At 43.3% G+C, this 18120-nt stretch overlaps 1 protein-coding gene across 5 annotated transcripts in view; it reads right to left on the bottom strand.

Moving 5' to 3' along the window:
* The window catches only part of LOC125971841 (muscleblind-like protein 1), a 39057-nt gene extending 23452 nt beyond the window's left edge, over positions 1-15605 (bottom strand). Inside the window, exons 1-2 of one of the 5 annotated variants that reach the window (XM_068651310.1) lie at positions 15482-15605; positions 3-768 (exon numbers count right to left, since the gene is read on the bottom strand). In XM_068651310.1, coding sequence (XP_068507411.1) covers positions 3-176 — 174 coding nt within the window. In that variant the 5' untranslated portion in view covers positions 177-768; positions 15482-15605. Of the gene's footprint in view, positions 1-2; positions 769-11181; positions 11327-15481 lie in introns of those variants that run through there. The other 4 variants (XM_049724889.2, XM_068651311.1, XM_049724887.2 and 1 more) reach the window with 4 other exon arrangements.
* Between the last annotated feature and the right edge of the window lie 2515 nt (positions 15606-18120).

Raw genomic sequence — 18120 nt, 5'->3', positions numbered from 1 at the left:
ACCTTGAGCGAGTCAAAACAGGCAATGACTCGGCCGTTTTCCACTTGGCAGCTCTTGGCGGGGTGGGCGAACTTGCACTCGTTGTCCGGCCTCGAGCACGTCCCCCTCTGGAACTCCCGACACACCTCCAAAGTCAGCCACTTTGTGTCCCGGATGGGCGTTACGTTCACCGCCATTTTGGAACCGGAACGACAGCAGTTGCGGAAGCGGCCGAGGTTGCCCGATGAAAAAGAATGTATATCCGGCAAATGCAATTACGAGCACGCCTGTGTGTTGCTAATGAGGATGGAAAAGTCAATGACATGGGAGACGGTGGGGCTCGAAAAGGTCTTTGTCTGGATGTGAGTCAGGGGAGGCCTCTTGAGGCTCTACAACCTGTAGCCCATCCTCGGGGCCCGCTTGCCTCAAATAGGAAGCCTTTAGCGGTCAAATATCGGCTCGCTCCTCGGCTCGACTGTCAGACGAAAGGATGGTAAAACATTATTGATCGCGTCGGCTCATGATGGGAAGAAGCAGAAAGGGGAGGGTGCGGTGGAGACGACTGCGAGAGCCACGATCTTCTTCCCGCTCACAGCGGCTGATTGTATCTGTTTGTTCTCAACATCGGGCTTTATCTGCGCAGGCAAGCAGGGAGGGAGGGGCCCCGACGTTAGCGTTTCAGTGGCGCAGTGGATGGCGTCGACGGCCCAGCGGGGCAGCGCTGACGACTGTGGCGGGGTTCAGCGGAGTCCAAGATCCACGGGCGGGAGAGGAAGAAGGCACTTCTCTCTGTGGAGAAGGAGGGAATGGTGTCAGCGGGACAACACACTCAAACAGAAGCTTAGCTACGCACTGATTCAGAGGCAGTCGCTAACAACCAATTTTTTTGTCATGTTTCTTAGACGTTCTTAGACATGTCTATGAACCCATAGTAAAAAAAAAATAAACCAAGCTAATCAAACAAGAGTCCGTATGACGATAAATGAGAGTTTTCACGACCTCAAAACTAGCCGGTAGCGTCGTAAACCGAGAACCGCATGGTGTCTTCTTTCTTGTGTCTGCTCACTCGTCAGGAAAGTAATTCCACAAATTATTATTTGGATAAGCGTCTGTATCAGAAAATGTGGGTTGAACCAAACCCTATTCAGTTTCGATCTCAAAGCGTTTCCGTTAAAAGTCAACTACAAACATGGTGGATGACCTTCTTAACTGTGTCCTTTCACATTTAAGGTACATCATCTTTAATTATATTGAGAATAAATAGAAAAGATAACAACAAAATTAATCTTTAGCTTTTATTAAATTACTTCATACCCAGACAGCATTTTTTATGCATAACCAGCCGTGCTAAATTTAGTGGTATAACTAATAGATCAAGTTTATCTTTTAATTGCTGCCACCATTATTGTACAATGCTGCCTTGGACATGGTTTGAATAAATATTGTCAAATCCAAGGTTACACATTTCCAGAAGGCAGCAATAACGCTCGGCTTTTTCTGAATGGTTACATCATAGACAACGAGTGTTTTTGTTTCAAGGCTAACTTGTATGTTATGCTAGCTGTGTATGATCTGGAAGCTAACCCGGAACCTCGCCAACTGCGTGTCAGACATGCTAATTACTAGCTTCCCCTTCTGAATGACACTAATAAAAACTGTTTAACTTTCTCAACTGAGCTGCCAATCTTCCCAATCTTGTAATGAGATGGTAGTAATATCAGCGTTGGCAGTCGGCCACTGACAAGAGAGACGAGGGCGACGCGAGCATCGCAGCGAGTTGGATGATACTCTCTTCCACGTCCTTATTAGATTGCCGCTGACAAAAAACACATTTAGACCTCTTTGCTCTCACCAAAATAAAAAATACTCTCAGCAAAGTAAAGCACCCTCATGCCCACAGCCCACATGGTGTTACATCACTTCTCCATCCCCCGCTCACTACAGCAGATGTGTTTATGAATACTCTATTGTTAGGTGCACTTTATTTAACACATCTTTCCGTAATTTAGAATCAGGATACAATTTGTGATAATACCCCTTAAAAATCACACGTACTTGGAGTTCAAAGCATTCCTATTTCGTGCGTGAAATGAGAATATAAAAACAATTGCTAGCATTAGCCACTAGAAACCGCTGCTAACAAGCTAGCCACTGGCTGCAAGCTTCAGAGACTGAAGCAAGAATAGCCAAGAAATAAATAGAGGTTAAAAATAAAAAGAGCAATAAAAGTGCGGTTTTATCCGGACTGGGCCAGTCGTGGACGACTTTTTTGTGCCAAAGTTGATATTTTCAGCCGTGTGTGTGTGTGTGTGTGTATGGGGGGGGTGTTGAGGTTAGAATTACCCACTACATCTGGAAGGAACTCGACTAAAGAGGGAGCACTGCCATTACCAGACTATTAAATATAAAGATGCGCAATAAGTCTCGTTATTCATAAACATTGGTCAAAAGTATTGGGACACCATCTCTCCTCAAATAATCGACGTCAGATGCTACAAAAAGCTGCACGTAATGAAACTCTGAGTGCAGAGCAAAAGGGATCGCTGATTCACGATGGGGGCAGAATGTCAGTGAAGGACGGAGGCCATTTCCTATCCAAATTGCTCCCCTGGGTCAATGCGGACTTCAAATGAGCCACTGTTGCGCTGGCCTTGTGATGCGACAGCATCGCACAATCTACACACGCTAATGATAATAACGATAATGTGCAGTTTTGATTTACTTTTTGAGGGAGCTGAAACGCGAAACCAACCTCAGTTCAGTTTTTACGAGTATTTTTGTGATACTTGAAAAAGGAGCTGAACCAACAAAAGATCTTAAGGAGACAAAATGTGGTATTTTTCTTTTCTCCATAAATTTAAACTAGCTCCCAAGTGTTTTATTAACTTTGGTTGAAGTACCCTTAGGATCGAGAATTTCAAGAAATTCTAAATCTCTTAGCTTAGTGAAATGTTCTTCTAAATTACTAAATGTATTTTTTTTGTGTAGTTTTGAGCAACTTTAAACAATTATATACTTTACACAAATTAAAATAGTTCGGAGGTGTTTTAATAATCGCTATCATGCTGCCTATATTGCAGTTTTTTTTTTTTCAATACAGCTCAGGAATAATACACATGAAAGAACGCAGAACGCCTTAACACCAAACAATATACAAAGTCTTCCCAACCTTTATTGTCATTGCTCAGAAGAAAAAAATCCGTCTTGGATATTGAGCTCTGCCGTCATGCTGTCATTTCTTTACGGGAATGAAAACAAATACTCTTAACATTCAATGACCACATGAATAGAACGCGAGCCCGAAGCGTCCGAATTGCAATTAGACAAAAAAAGGCAATCTCACCGAGGCCGCCGCTCAAGAGCCGTGACAAAACGAGCCACGGGTACGGTCCGTCGCATGAATAAATGAGACTGTGACGGACGGAACAAGGCTAAAACTGTGAGGAACGGTGTTGAGGAGGAAATAAATAAATAAGGGCTTCATCAATAAGCATCTCAGCGCTTGTGAATAATGCATGCGGCCATTTTCCATAGCCTGAGGCAACAGATATGATTATACCGCCAGATCAACTCCAGACAATGTCGACAAAGGGAGAGAAGTGTGGCAGTAATGCGCCCTACCCACCTGACACCCTTTGACCCCTCACTCAAAGGTCCAAATTGGAAATATCGTGTTGATACATCCAGAGGTGGACCAAAATATCACATGATAAATTCTCAAGATCCAGTCTCGAATAGCGGTCGGACACAACATCGATATTGTGATATATCACATCATAATCTTTGACAAGTACGGTCTCAATTAGAGGCGGGACAAAATATCAATACCGTGATGTATCACAGCATAACCTCTGACCATGCAGTATCAAGGATGGGGCAAACGTATCGATGCCCCAAATACTGATATCACAAAGTATCGTATCGGCGAAACCACACGGTCAGGTTTTAACTTATATTCTGTAGATGTCTCTTTTATCATCGGCAAAATATTGTGATAATATCGCATCGTATCAAGTTATACCGACTGTAATTCTCGCCGCTATCAACAACGAGCTCAATAATGTAGCACCTTGTTTACGCAACGCCATCGGATCCGGCGCTAATATGCTTGCTATAACGGTGCCGCTCATTTAGCTCCACGGGATTATTTGGAGGCTTGTGGCAATAAGCCTTGATATAGACAAGGGTGATTACTTTTGATTCATGATAATAAACCTAGGCTTCGCAATGATGATTAAAAACCAAATGAAGGGGAAATAAAGTGTGCTATTTACGTGGTGTCGGCCAAGGGCGGCAAAAGATTGCCTGAACTGCATTTTTTTTTTTTTATTACTAAAAGTAATATTCTTTCTTGATATATAAAGAAGGTGAACAGAGAAGACAGGGGAAGAAACGAAAGCAAAACGAAATAAAGCAGGCCGCAATATGTTTAATATGTAATTTGACAAGATGTGTTGTGTCGAATTTGAAAATTCAATAAAAACTTCAGCTAAGCAAAGCAGAAAAGCCACGCGGTCGTTTGGTAATGTGAGCGGTTAAAGGCCCCGCTTACTGACTGACGCGGCAAAAAGCAGACGTCGGACGCGTCGTATTACAAACGGCGACGCTGTGGATGCTGGACCTGAGCTGACCTTTACACTGATAGGACCGAAGAGAACGACGGGAGGGAGGGGGCGCTGGGAAGGAGCCAAGCGGTGGAGGAGGGAAGCTAAAAGCGGTTGTAGCTACTAGCTGGCAAAAGATGGCAGGTTGGAAACAACACGGTGAGAAGTGTGTGTCGCAAATACTCAGGAGTCCGCTTCAGTCCCACCAGGCAAACAGGAGGGCTTCCCACTAAGTCATGAAAATTTTGGGGGATCCTAATCTAGAAACCTTAAGCAGAGAACACACACTCCGGTTTTAAATACAACAAGCATAATCCTATCTATCTATCTATCTATCTATCTATCTATCTATCTATCTATCTATCTATCTATCTATCTATCTATCTATCTATCTATCTATCTATCTATCTATCTATCTATCTATCTATCTATCTATCTATCTATCTCTCTCTCTCTCTCTCTCTCTCTCTCTCTCTCTCTCTCTCTCTCTCTCTCTCTCTCTCTCTCTCTCTCTCCTCTCCCTCTCCCTCTCCCTCTCCCTCTCCCTCTCCCTCTCCCTCTCCCTCTCCCTCTCCCTCTCCCTCTCCCTCTCTCTCTCTCTCTCTCTCTCTCTCTCTCTCTCTCTCTCCCTCCCTCCCTCTCTCTCTCTCTCTCTCTCTCTCTCTCTCTCTCTCTCTCTCTCTCTCTCTCTCTCTCTCTCTCTCTATCTAGCTATCTATTTAGCTAACTAGATCTTTAGCTAGCTAGATCTTTAGCTAGCTCACTAGCTAGATCGCTAGCTAGCATCTAATGTTTTTCAGTACTAATAAGAAAAAAAAGCCATAAAAACGTTGTTCTTTTACAACTGCGTAGCTTAAACTTGTAAAACTCGTATGCCTCACCGACTTCCCAATCAGGCCCAGGTTTTTAATTGACAGTCATGGCTTCAGGCCAAATATTTTCCCATTAGCCCAAACTTTGCGTTGAGCACTGATTGCTTGTTTCCACGGAAAAGATCAATTAACATTTCAGCATCCCTCAACGGACGTGTGCCAACGCTGTCAGCATTTCCAATGCGAGCTTATCACCTTTCCAGTTGCGCTCCCCCCCCCATCCCCCCCCCCCCCCCCTCCACATATGTCGTTACGAGCGTTGTATACTACCAACTGTGCATTTCCCATCTGCGCAATTTTGTAACCGGTCGCATCAGCGGGGGTTAACGATACCGACGACGGTAAATGTCAAAGCTGTACTAAAAAAAATAAAAAATCAGCCTACCTATTTGTGAGTCAAGCTCTCCATACATTTTGATATAAGCAGGTTTAATAATAATCTAAAAATACCTATATAATTAAATCAGACGTCAGAGAATAATTGTTTGCTCGACTCGGATCCGACACCTTGCCAAGGCGACGACCGTATTAATGAATTAATGAGACCCCGGGCGTGAGAATCCATGTCGAGCAATAACTCAGGCCACGCCCCCCCCTTCCCCCCGCGAGTTTGTGATTGGACTCGCCCGTGTTGCCTTTGAGCGCTCATCATTCCCACGTCGGATGAAGTCAATCCATCGTGCCATCAACGCAACGTTGGACTTCATTTCTATTCGAAACACGCTCGCACGCGAGTGCGGACTGCTAAGCATGAGGCGGCAGATCTGCATCGTGGAGGGAGGACGCAAGCTAGGAGATGAATGGAAGGTCAACAGCGCCATTGATATTCAAGACTCGGGCGCATGAGTAATATGTGTGCATACGATTAACATTGACTATCGCTCTTTGGAGAGCAAAGACTCTCTCCTTCATTTGAAAAAACAAACCTAGTGCCTGTGTTTGTTTTTTTACCCCCCCCCTGTCCAGTCATGTTGACATTAGAAAAAAAATCACTGCTGTAGTTAGATTACATACCAGGAAAAACTACAAATACGCTTGCCTGACCACTTGTTGCTAGGCAGAATTTGCGATTGTACCCCGCAGATCTACAAAGTGCCAGCTTCACCCACTCGCTGTTCGAATGAGTGCCAACAGCGACAGGAAATCAGACAGACACAAATTCAGAATATTTTTTTCCCTCCCCAAATGTGCCGAAATCAGTTGAATCGCTCGCTCTGTACTGAATATCAAATATCTATTGTTGGGATACGGTTTCAGATGTCACATTAAAGTAAATCTATGGCCACAGAGAGACTCTAGCTTCCCCTTAATGACGGCAAAAAGAGTCAAGATAGATGGATTTTAAAAGCTGCTTGTGCTAACGCTAGTGCGGCGTAATGCAGCAGCAGCAGCAGCAGCAGCGGCGACGGGCGGCGGCAGCGAGGGTGTCACTGAGTTCATGGACATAAAGCAAGCCACCGCCAGACTGGTCTGCTCCTCGCAGGAATAACAATGGAGGAGGGTATACGTCGCTGTGTAAAGAACGCGAGAGGAAGAAGGAACGATCGGAAGACCAGAGTAAACGTCCGAGACAGACGGAGACATAACGGGTATAAAAAAAGTGCAGGAGATGCAGTCGTAATAGGTGGGGTGGTCGGTCAAGGGGAAAAAGTCGGGAAAAAAAAGCTCCCTCGGGTGATTTTACGGCCTTCTTCGCCCACAGAGCCGCTATCATTATAGAGAGACATACAGTACAGTACATCGAGTCTTTTCGCTTCCGTCGAGCAGATGTTTAGTGTTGTCGGACCAGACCGACGTGCAAATGAGACAAACGCAAGATATGATCTGATGTCGGTTGGGATAGGTAAATCTATCAGCGTTTATTTTTAAATGGATTTATTTTGTACAGAAATCGTCATTTGAGACTTTTTTAGTTGATTGCGCAATACTTTATTATTAATAAGTTCTCAATAAAGAACTAATACTAATAAAGACTAAGCAAGAACCAGGAGTCATAAAACTGATGATTACACACCATGTGATTTGTAAGTTTCGATGTCGAGATCAGTTCAGGAAATGCCTCGTTGACTAGCGATGACCCGAAAGCGCAAGATACCCAACGTGTGACTAAAGACGGAAATACTTGCAAGCAAAACAATCTTGATGACGTAAACCCATTTCCAAAAATGGCCATTTTTGCAAAGAAACAGCAGTCTTCACTTAGAAGCCTCAAAATGCCTCGTCAGAGTTCTTGGCATTTGATACTTGCATTTTTGAAAGGCTCATAAATCTGAAACGCAGGCTCGCTTGCATCGATGAGAAGTATCTGCTTACGATGCGGGTGGTGAATGGAAGACAACTGACCATGACCTTTTTTTTTTCTCCCAAGGATGGCACTGTGTATGTATCTGGACTGGAGATACTATCTTTTATATGCTCTAGTTGATGGCAGGGACTGGGAAACAAACCTCCCATTGTTGTGTTTGTGGAAGGCGTTTTCTCACAAATATGTGTAAAATGTTTGGTCTGGTTGTCTTTGAGTCATTTAGCAAAACTTAATGGCTAGCCTGCTAGCTAACAACAACTGTTAAGCTAATTGACTAGCCTCCTAGCTAACGTCAACTGTAACAGAATGCTATCCAGTTCAGCGGCTAGCATGCTAGCTAACATTAACTGTACAGAATGCTATGCAGTTCAGCGGCTAGCTTTCTAGCTAACATGAACTGTTCAGAATCCTATCCAGTTCAGCGGCTAGCCTGCTCACTAACGTCAACTGTAACAGAATGCTATCCAGTTCAGCGACTAGCCTGCTAGCTAACATTAACTGTACAGAATGCTATGCAGTTCAGCGGCTAGCTTGCTAGCAAACATTAACTGTTCAGAATCCTATCCAGTTCAGCGGCTAGCCTGCTCACTAACGTCAACTGTAACAGAATGCTATCCAGTTCCATGGCTAGCCTGCTAGATAACGTCAACTGTACAGCGTTCTCGCTATTCAGTCCAGCGTCAAAAGAACTCATCTGTTTCTTTAAAATGTAATTCACGACCAGCGAGTTAATCACATAATGTCATTTTGTTTTGACTGACACATTTAAACTATGACGGAAGAATGTTCAAATGAAATGGTCACTACTTCCTCTCGAACGATTTGGTGCTACGCCAAAAAAATCGGGGAGCGTTCCGGCAGTTATTTTGCAACGTAATGACTGCTCTCTATTCACTCTAAAATGGCAGAAAACACGAACCACTGTACTAGCGCTCATTAAACCGTGCAGGTGTATTTCTTTCTCCTTCATAACCACAGCGATGTCATTCTGACATCAACATGTTTTTTTTTGTTGTTGTTTTTTTAAACACCATGCGGTCATTTTTCTAAACCGGGGCCATCTCGGCGAAAAGCAGCGTGAGGGCCAAACAGGCAGTAATCTGTCCACTTCTCTCGACTATGACTAATGGCTCACGTTTGACAAGGTAATCTGCGGAAATCACGACGGGTAAACTCCGAGGGGGCCGGCTGTATTTACCAAAGATTACATCTTCTGCGAGTGTGTGTTGGGGGGGGCGACAGCTTTACAGACTGCTGGGAAAATAGCAATCACACGCCATTGAGTGACTGGCCTGCGATGTTGCCACTCGCCAAATGCTCTCAAAGGACTCCCCCCGGCCATCTTTGTGTCTCTCTAAACGCCCGTGGCGTGCTCTGTGTCGTACTCCCCATCACCTTCTACTTGATCACAGCTCAGTTTTTTTTTTTTTGTTCAAACACATCTGCATTCAGCAGATGACCCTTCAGGGTTAGAGGAAGAAAAAGTCTGACAGATTTATTGTTATTTTTTTTTACATGTAATTCCACAAATTCCAATCCAGTTTTTTTTCCCCCCACCATGAAAGATTCGAGATGCGGTTCTTTCCTCCGATGACCTTGTGAGTCTGTCTGCTCTGATCTGAGGCGACGCCTTTTTTTTTTCTTTTTTCTCGAGCAGACATTAAAAGAGAAACACAGACGAGTCACGGGAGAAAAGAAGGGCGAGGAAGTGGTGGGATGAGAGGGAGAGCGATTGCTAGCGTTGGAGTGTTAGCACTCGTCGACGTGACAATCTGGCCACGAAATTGGGGGAGTTGATGGAACTTTATCCCCTCTGGCCACCGACGTTACGATAACAACCTGGACTGGTTGCCAGCCAAACACATACGGAGACAGACACGCCGTCAGTGAATGGGAAATTAACTTGAATGGAAGTCAGCCAAGTGAACTTCTTCCCATTTTCTTCGGCATTAAAGGACAAAATCTGCCAAAATAAATAAAAGTTCTAATAATAGGTATATCATAAAAATGACATTATAGAAAATATGTGGAAATACAAATAAAAGTACAAATGAATCCGATAAAAAAATAATAAAAATAAATGGAAAAAAATAAATATAATTGAATTAATTTATATTTTAATGTAATTTTAATTCATATATATTTTATTATTTTCACATTTATTTATTTTTGCCAATTTTGGTCCTCCATACTCCCCAGCCATATGGCTACATTGTAATCTTCCAGAATGTTCAGATGCATTGCAGATATTCGCACATCAGCCCAATGCAGATGACGGATTTTGGATGAAATCGAGCAAAAAAAAAAAAAACGATCCAATCAAAATTGGATTAATCTGCCCAATCTCTTTAAACACCAGAAAGGCCTTTAAATAGCCAAACTTAATTACAAATATTCGAAAAAAATATTACACAATCTGACTATATATCCCGGGAAAAGATTTATTACCAACGTTAGCACAGAATGTCCCTCGAGTGACTGAGATTGTGTTTGCTCTACTGTCCTATTTTGCAGATCCGATCAATGATGTCATTGATCAATCGGCACATGACAACATGACAACAGCAAACTATCATACGATCGGATCAGAAGTTTTTTTGGTACCGTAAACGAATACCAGGCAAGCGGCGCTTATCATTTTCCCTTCAAAGGTTTTTTGGAAGGCGTTCGTTCGCCTCCTCCGTGACGCCTCTGCATCAAAACGTCGGCTTTAATGAACCTTTGGGTGGGAGCCACCTCCATGAACAACCTCACAAGTCGATACACACAACCCAAAGACTGATAACAATTCAAACAAAAGTGCTGTCAAATCAGACCATTTGCATCCCAAACTAATGCAGAATTCAATACGGACTACTTGTGTGCGTTCGTGCGTGTGTGTGTTAATATTTTCCTGAGCATGGCTGCCAATAGTGTCGGAAACGTGTGTGTGTGTGTGTTTTGTCATTCATCCACAGCATCAACAGTAGGACTCACAACACTGCTGTCCAACTGGAAGAGTGTGAGAAATAGAGTCTGCCAGAACTGAGGATGTGTGTCAATGTCTCAACGTGTGTGTACGTGTGTGTTTGTGTGTTCGCCAACAACTCCGTGCAACATTAAACACTGACGCTCGCCCATTTGTTTGTCCGCTCAGCTCTTTTCCACATTAAGTGTCCCGCCTCACACTACTGCACATTAGTGGAGAAGCACGCTGCCCATCTGCATGCCGTGGATATGCGCAACTACACACAGACACACACAGACACAAGGATCCATCCCACTGACATCCAGATGGTTGGTAAAATATTCCAAAAAGTGATATGGCAGAAGCGAGCGGGAGTAAATAATGAGAGACAAGTCGTGCTGGCGTCTAAACACACACACGTATATCCACACACACTATATGTCGCACACACACACGGAGAGTAAACAGACTTACTGTGCGCAAGGACTCTCATCTGACTGCTGCTGAGAGGAGAATGGAAAGTGAAAACCTCATGCTTGCTTGGCGGCACTCCTCTCCCCTCTGTCACTGCCTCCCCCCCTTCCTCCTCCTCCTTTCCCTTCCTCCTTCTTCCTCCCCTCCCTCCCTCCCTCGCTCGCTCGCTCGCCCGCCCTTCACTCCCTCTTCCGCCTTCCCTCTTGGCAGAGACTCGCCGCATTCAGTGGCGCGCACGCCGTCTCCATCTAAGGCAGCGCAGGCTAAACGTGTCACACACAATTTATCCGCAGCAGGAATCTCACGGCCGGGGTCGTATACAGAAAGGAGGAGGTGTGGAAAGGGGAGGGGGGAGGTTAATAGAGGGGGCGGGAGGTCGGGAGGAAAGGGGGGTCTTGAACAAACTTCTACTGTCGACTCCTATGATTTTATATAGTGTGAAAATAAAGCGCCGAGGGTGTTCTGGCCCCTCCCTCGTCCTTGTCTCGCCACCATCTGCAGCCTCTACCTCTTATCCAGATGCAGTTTTTTTTTTTTTTTACACCACCTGCACCCACACACCTTCCCTTTTTCACTTTCCAACCACGAGAGCAGAGTAAGAACAAAAAAAAAATGCACGGTAAACATAGCCAAGGTCGAAGACAATAGGTGAAAGGACGGAGGTTCACTTTGGAATCAATGTTGTCCCAAAGGAAATAATGGAAACAGAAGTGAATCGATTCCAGGGTCAAAGGGTCATCGTCGTAAAAAACCTCCAGCAGTTTTTGTTTCAACATCTCATTCGGTTGACATTTTGTCTGTGTTGTCGTTTTTCAACAGGTAGGCGTAGAAATTCTGATTTTGTAACGCCGTGTTTTAAAAGTCAAAAAAAAAAAAAAGGGCCGCCAGATTTTGGATGCTTTGGTGTAAATGTTTCTGAGATGAAAAGCTGGAGGTGAAAAAAAAGGCTTTTTCATCAAGGATGTTTTGGCCGGCGTTTCCATTTGGTTTGACGGCTGTCATCAACATTTGGCAACGGTCGAGGGACAAACAAGACTTGAGTGGCGCTGGGCTGCGTTCAAGAATTCAATTTGTGCATCTTTTGAATTAGATAAGTTCTGCGTGACAAAAACAAACGCTGGCTCAAACTTTCTTTGTCGGAGTCCGATATATCGTTGATTTTTTTTTTTTTTTCACCCCCACAATTTAAAACCAATATTCCTTCACTGCCATATAGGCGTCAATATTCCATTTACTTTGGGAAGCACCTCTAGAATCTGTATAGATATCTATTCATATTTCAATATTTTTAAATTTTTTTCCGACACCCTGTGTTCGGAAGACCTTTCAATGTGACGCAGTAATAAACACACTCTCCAGCATCCGTCCGCTCCGGGACAGCAAGAGTGTTGCCATGGCGGCAAACTCCAGCAACATTACGTCAGGTGCATGCATGTGAGTGTGTGTGTGTGTGTGTGTGTCAGGTGGATGTTACTAAGCGACTCACACTCACTGACGTGTGACTGCAACAAGTCATGTGCTGGGAATGTATCACTACATTGGCTCGTGTGTGTTTGCGTGTGTGATTTGACAGGAGCCTCCTCCCCAGAGCTCATACTATGGACCTGCATGTATAAATATTTACAATATGTCCCCACGGTCGAAGCGACAATATGAAATGACGATTTCAAGAGCCCTTTCCCCACCGTCTGACTCGCAAAAGGCCCTGGAAGCGCCTTCAAGGCATTGCACAGAAATCACAAGCTTATGATTGTTTACAGATGGACTCTAAAAATACATAGCGTGATGTCACCCCAAACGGGATTTGTGTTTACTTCTAACGCTGAGGGTTCACGCAGAAGACACTCGGCTTGAAATGATATTTCTTATTTAGATTTTGCATGACTTTAAAATTGAATGGAATTTTGAAGTAGGTGAAAGCAGGAAATGTTAAATAGTGATATTATATTATATTATATTATATTATATTATATTATATTATATTATATTATATTATATTATATTATTTCAAAGTCAGTCTGCTTTATTGTATATTATATTATATTATATTATATTATATTATATTATATTATATTATATTATATTATATTATATTATAGGATACGCAACAAACTGATGAATAACTACTTTTGAAATCAGAGACTAGTAAAAACTGTTTAAAATTTTAAAAAAGATGAATGCTAATAAATATTTCTAGCAATTTTTCCATTTTTTTTTTATTAGTGAAGACAATTTGTAATTTTAGTATTGACACATGAATGCACAAATTGTCTTCGCGGGCCACATAAAATGATTTGCCGGGCCGTATCTGGACCCCCGGGCCTCGAGTTTGACACCAGTGATGTCAGTTTAGGGAGAACGAGGGTGTGAGCGGAAATGTACGCTTGCTAAACATTTTTTTGCGATCCCTTAAAAAGGCCACCGCCGCCTATTCCGAGAAGAAAACGAGGAAGGCGTAAGAGGAAAAAGAACACACGGAGTAAGAGAGCGAGAATTTAACGGCGACATCTGGAGCCATCGATCATCTTTCATGCTAAGCGAGGCCAAAAAACTCAACTGACAGCGAGAGAAGCTACAGATATTATTATTTTTATTTTTATGGAAACTTCCAGCAAGGTGATCCGCTTTAAGTGGTCTCGGCTCGGTCGTAATGGATTTCACGTCACTTTTTTCCCCTAACATGCTGAATATTTATGACTTTTCTTAATCGTCGTACTTTTATGTCAAATGGCGGTTCCGAAAAACTCTTTTTACCCGGCGATTATTTTAAACGTCTCATGAAATGAATATATGTAGATGTGTGTGTAACTTAATAATAATCGATTTTATTTATAATGCACTTTACATTCGGACACAAATCTCAAACTGTCAACACACTTCTGAGCTGCTTTTAGAGAAGCGGCGGGAAAATGAATTTGGGCTAAATGGAGCCAACGGAAAATGGAAAAGACTTAACATCCAATCTACATGTTATTTTCATATTTTCTTGCCGTGCCCACACGTGCACGCAGGCGGCCCGATAAAACGTAACAACCGTGCCGAGGCCAATATAAGTGAAATGAGCGGCGATGTAGCCGGCGTTCTTCAGGGATCAGCGTGCAACCCGACTCGGCCGCCCATTCGTTTAGCTTCTATTTGCAAGCTATTTTTCACTCAGGGCCTATTTGGACCGAGCGGAACGTCTGCACACGAGACCGAAACATGATTTCTCCGTGGAATCACATGATCCAGAAACAAAATCTCCCATTTGAGTCCCTTAATAAGGTAATTACGTTTCAAGAGCCGCTGCAGCCGGCGTCTGCTAGCTAAAACCACACAATGACCTTTTAAAGACGACGTTTGAAGTTATGGGGCAAGAGATCAAGCGCTTTGGGTTTAGAATTTCACCCAGGAGTCAAGATTTTGATCTAACTCGGGCAAAAAACCAAGCTGATGAGTTTACGCTACCAAGAAATGGGTTATCAGGTTAGCCCTGTAGCTTTACTTGATGAGTTTAAGCTAGCAAGAAATGGGGTATCAGGTTAGCTATGTAGCTTCACTTAACTAATTGTATTTAGAGATAACCTCCTCCGTCACGGGTCACCACGGCAAGTCGCTCACATCGGTGTGGGAAACAATTTTTTCAAAGTGTTTCATTGAATTGACTTCAGCCAGCCCAAATCCAATTTTCAGCCTTGGTTCAAGTAATTAACCCAATCTTGGGTAAGAGTAACCAAGTCTGCTCAAAGTCGACAGTCGATCCAGAGTGTCGGTTAGGAAAACGTACAAGCACACTTGCTGAGTCAGCAGGTCACCGAAGCACAACTTCAATGACAGAATTACAATTAAAATAATTACACAATGCTTAGTGACTTTTTAAAAACCAAAATCTTGCACCCGACAGATAACCTAAACTTATTTGGTCAAATTTTACGATGTGTAAACACTTAAAAAACACTGCAAGTTAAAGTTTTTCGGAAGTTAGCGAAGTAGATAAGTAAACTGGCTGACCTAATTTAATTTTTGGTGCAGTTGCTTTTATTTTAGCGTAATTTATGACACCAAAACATTTAGTCGCTCGTTGTAGTACAAATTAACATCAGAAGAGGCTCTTAAAAAATAATTGCATATTAAATTATTAGGGAAAAAAATCACAATTATTTTTCAAAATAGTATATAAGACACCAACAAAGTTGTAAAAAAAGAAAAAAAAATCCTACCATTAAATACAAGTTGTCTTAATCCCCTAATAATGGATGGCGCTGTCTTGGCAACAGAGCACAAGGCGGAAACAGACGAGATTATTTTCGGGAGGGCTTACCTGTCGTCTTGTCGCAGTCGTGTGTGTGTGTGTGTGTGAGAGAGGCTGAGTACACAACCCCCCCAACCCCCCGCGAGACCAACTGATGAATGTGCACGACAGCGGCGGTCGCTGCGTGATGGCGTCGCTCTCTCTCTCTCTCTCTCTCTCGCTCGCCCACTCTCAGCTGATACAAAGAGGGAGGGGGGGGGGGGGATATCCTCACCTCCCGCATGGAAAGCAAACTCACACACTCCGCATCCACTCATACGCGCTTCTTCGCCCGAGCGGAAGAAGCCTCGTGATGACGACGACCGCCGCAGCTACGGTTGCTGTGGCAACAGCCTCCCCCTCAACCTCCACTTTCTCCCGCCCTCTATTTTATGTTTACATAGCGGAGCAAAACATAAAAACAACACGGCTTTGTTTGCAGAAATATCCTCGCCGTTGGTGCTCACCAACTGTTGCTTCTGCCACGCGCGATAAACTGGGCGGTGAGGACGTGCAATGTGTGTGTGTGTGTGTGTCTGGAGGATATAGTTGTCGCTTCTCTTTGCTAACACCACGAAGGGCCTGCTACTCTTTGATAAGACCTCGCATCGGCAGCTGGACACTCAGATCAAATGAGAGGCAGCGGCTCGACACAAGCGGCGTATAGAAAATAAAATATATCAAGACAGGCCGGGCCTTAATGGAATTACTGTCATCATTATCCAACCTTGAGTTGGATTTAAATCAAGACGCATAAAGAAAGAGAAGGAAATTGAAGGGCCTTCCTCCCTGCCGTCTCCCAGGGAGACGGACGGAGTAGGCGGAAGGTTGCCGCTGTCCTTCAGGTCTTGTAAATCCAACCTCAACCTCACTTCCCGGTCCGTGTGGAGACTTGTGTGTCATGATACCAGAAACACACACACTGCCCATTTGAAGGATTTTAAACTCAATCGTCGTTGATTAGCATAATATCAGTGGCTGAGGAATTAATTCCTTTACTAGACTCGTTTTTTTTTTAAATATTTTCCACATAGACGTGCAATTACGGGAAGAACAAACTGCAATATTCATTTTTCTTCACTGGAAGGAAAGATTTTGGTAGAAGGAAAATAGTCATTGGTCTCACAAATGTTTTATCTCAAGGAACCGGACGGGGATCTCGTCAGATCTTACAATTTACCGAGAAACAACGAGATAGCAATAAGGCTAATCAGCCAACTCGTGTTGCGAGGGATTGAAATATTCATGAGGAGCATCTCAAGACTGTGAAAGACGTGTGGACGAGGAAGAAAGATGCAAGGGGGGGGGAGGGGCGGATAATGAACAACGCTTTTGACAAAAACAACAGGTGTTCTGACAGCGAGACACAGACGGGCGGGCTGAGGATAACACAGCGCCAAACACTGATTGTTTGCTTTGTTTTTGTCGTTGAGCGAAAAAAAGAAAAAAAGTGATTGATGCTCAAATAGTCGTCTTTTCGGGAATAATTAGAAACTCTAGCGGCTTGTTAATGCGGGAAAATAAATTTGAAATTAATAGCTGAAAAAATTGCATTTTTCTTCCACCTTTCTGACTGAAGCGAAATTTCCATAAAACTCGTCGTTTTTTTTGTGTAACTGTTGTGATATGAATGACACCAACTAGGAAGCGTTTTTGTTTGGCGATAGCTCACAATAAAAGAAAAAAAATCCCGGCAGCAGCCTTCAGGCAAAATACAGTCTAGATTTCCCGTTTAAGTCCACATTGTTTCACTGGAGGAAAACATCAAGCATCAGAACATCTTTTCTTCTATTATTGCCAAAGTCGTCATGACCTTGCTTGAAGGCTGAAAGCGGGCACTTGTCTACTAATGCTCATAATGAATGCGTTGTCACACGCGAGAGGTAAACCAAAGGGAAATCCCGGGTGCAGTCACAAGATCAATACTGGGCTCGGCTCTACAGTTGGGAATTCATATAGCCGTGCCGGAAAGATTTGGTGTGGATCTATCTATTCATTTTTTTGTAGTGCTTGTCTTTATTAATTGGTGGGACCACTAGCGGAGCTAGAGTGGGGGGCTGCAGGGGCACTGCCACCCCACTCTTGACTTTTGGGTATTTTTCTGGGAATTCTTTTCAATATTTCCACATTTTCCTGGTAAGAAACATATAGCCGATTCTTAGAAGAATTTCCTCAAGAATTATTTGGGTTTGTAATATTTTTTTTTGGCTCCGCCCCTCTACCATTGACGCCTGTTGACTGGAGTTGTTTTTTTTCAGTTGATAGGATCTCGCCAATCTTGCCCTCCCACTCTTGACTTTTGGGTATTTTTCTGGGAATTATTTTCAATATTTCTACATTTTCCTGGTAAGAAACGTAGAGCAGATTTTTAGAAGAATTTCCTGAAGAATTATTTGGGTTTGTAATTTTTTTTTTTTGGCTCCGCCCCACTACCATTGACGCCTGTTGATTGGAGTTTTTTTTCCGTTGATAGGATCTCGCCAATCTTGTCCTGTCGTTTATGAATAAGAGAAAGGCTTTCTGGCAACATGCGGAAGTGCTCCGAAAATAACATTAGCTAAACAAAATGGCCGCACAAGTGGTTCCTTTAGTCCGTCTGGGTAAAGTCTGCCTGGCAACAGGTGGCACAGGAAAAACGATCTGCTGGACAGACAACATTGTCAAACTTG

Source organism: Syngnathus scovelli, chromosome 7 (genome assembly GCF_024217435.2).
Source record: "Syngnathus scovelli strain Florida chromosome 7, RoL_Ssco_1.2, whole genome shotgun sequence".
NCBI lineage: Eukaryota > Metazoa > Chordata > Actinopteri > Syngnathiformes > Syngnathidae > Syngnathus > Syngnathus scovelli.
Note: the sequence above shows the minus strand (reverse complement) of the source record. Positions and strands in the feature narration are given on the sequence as shown.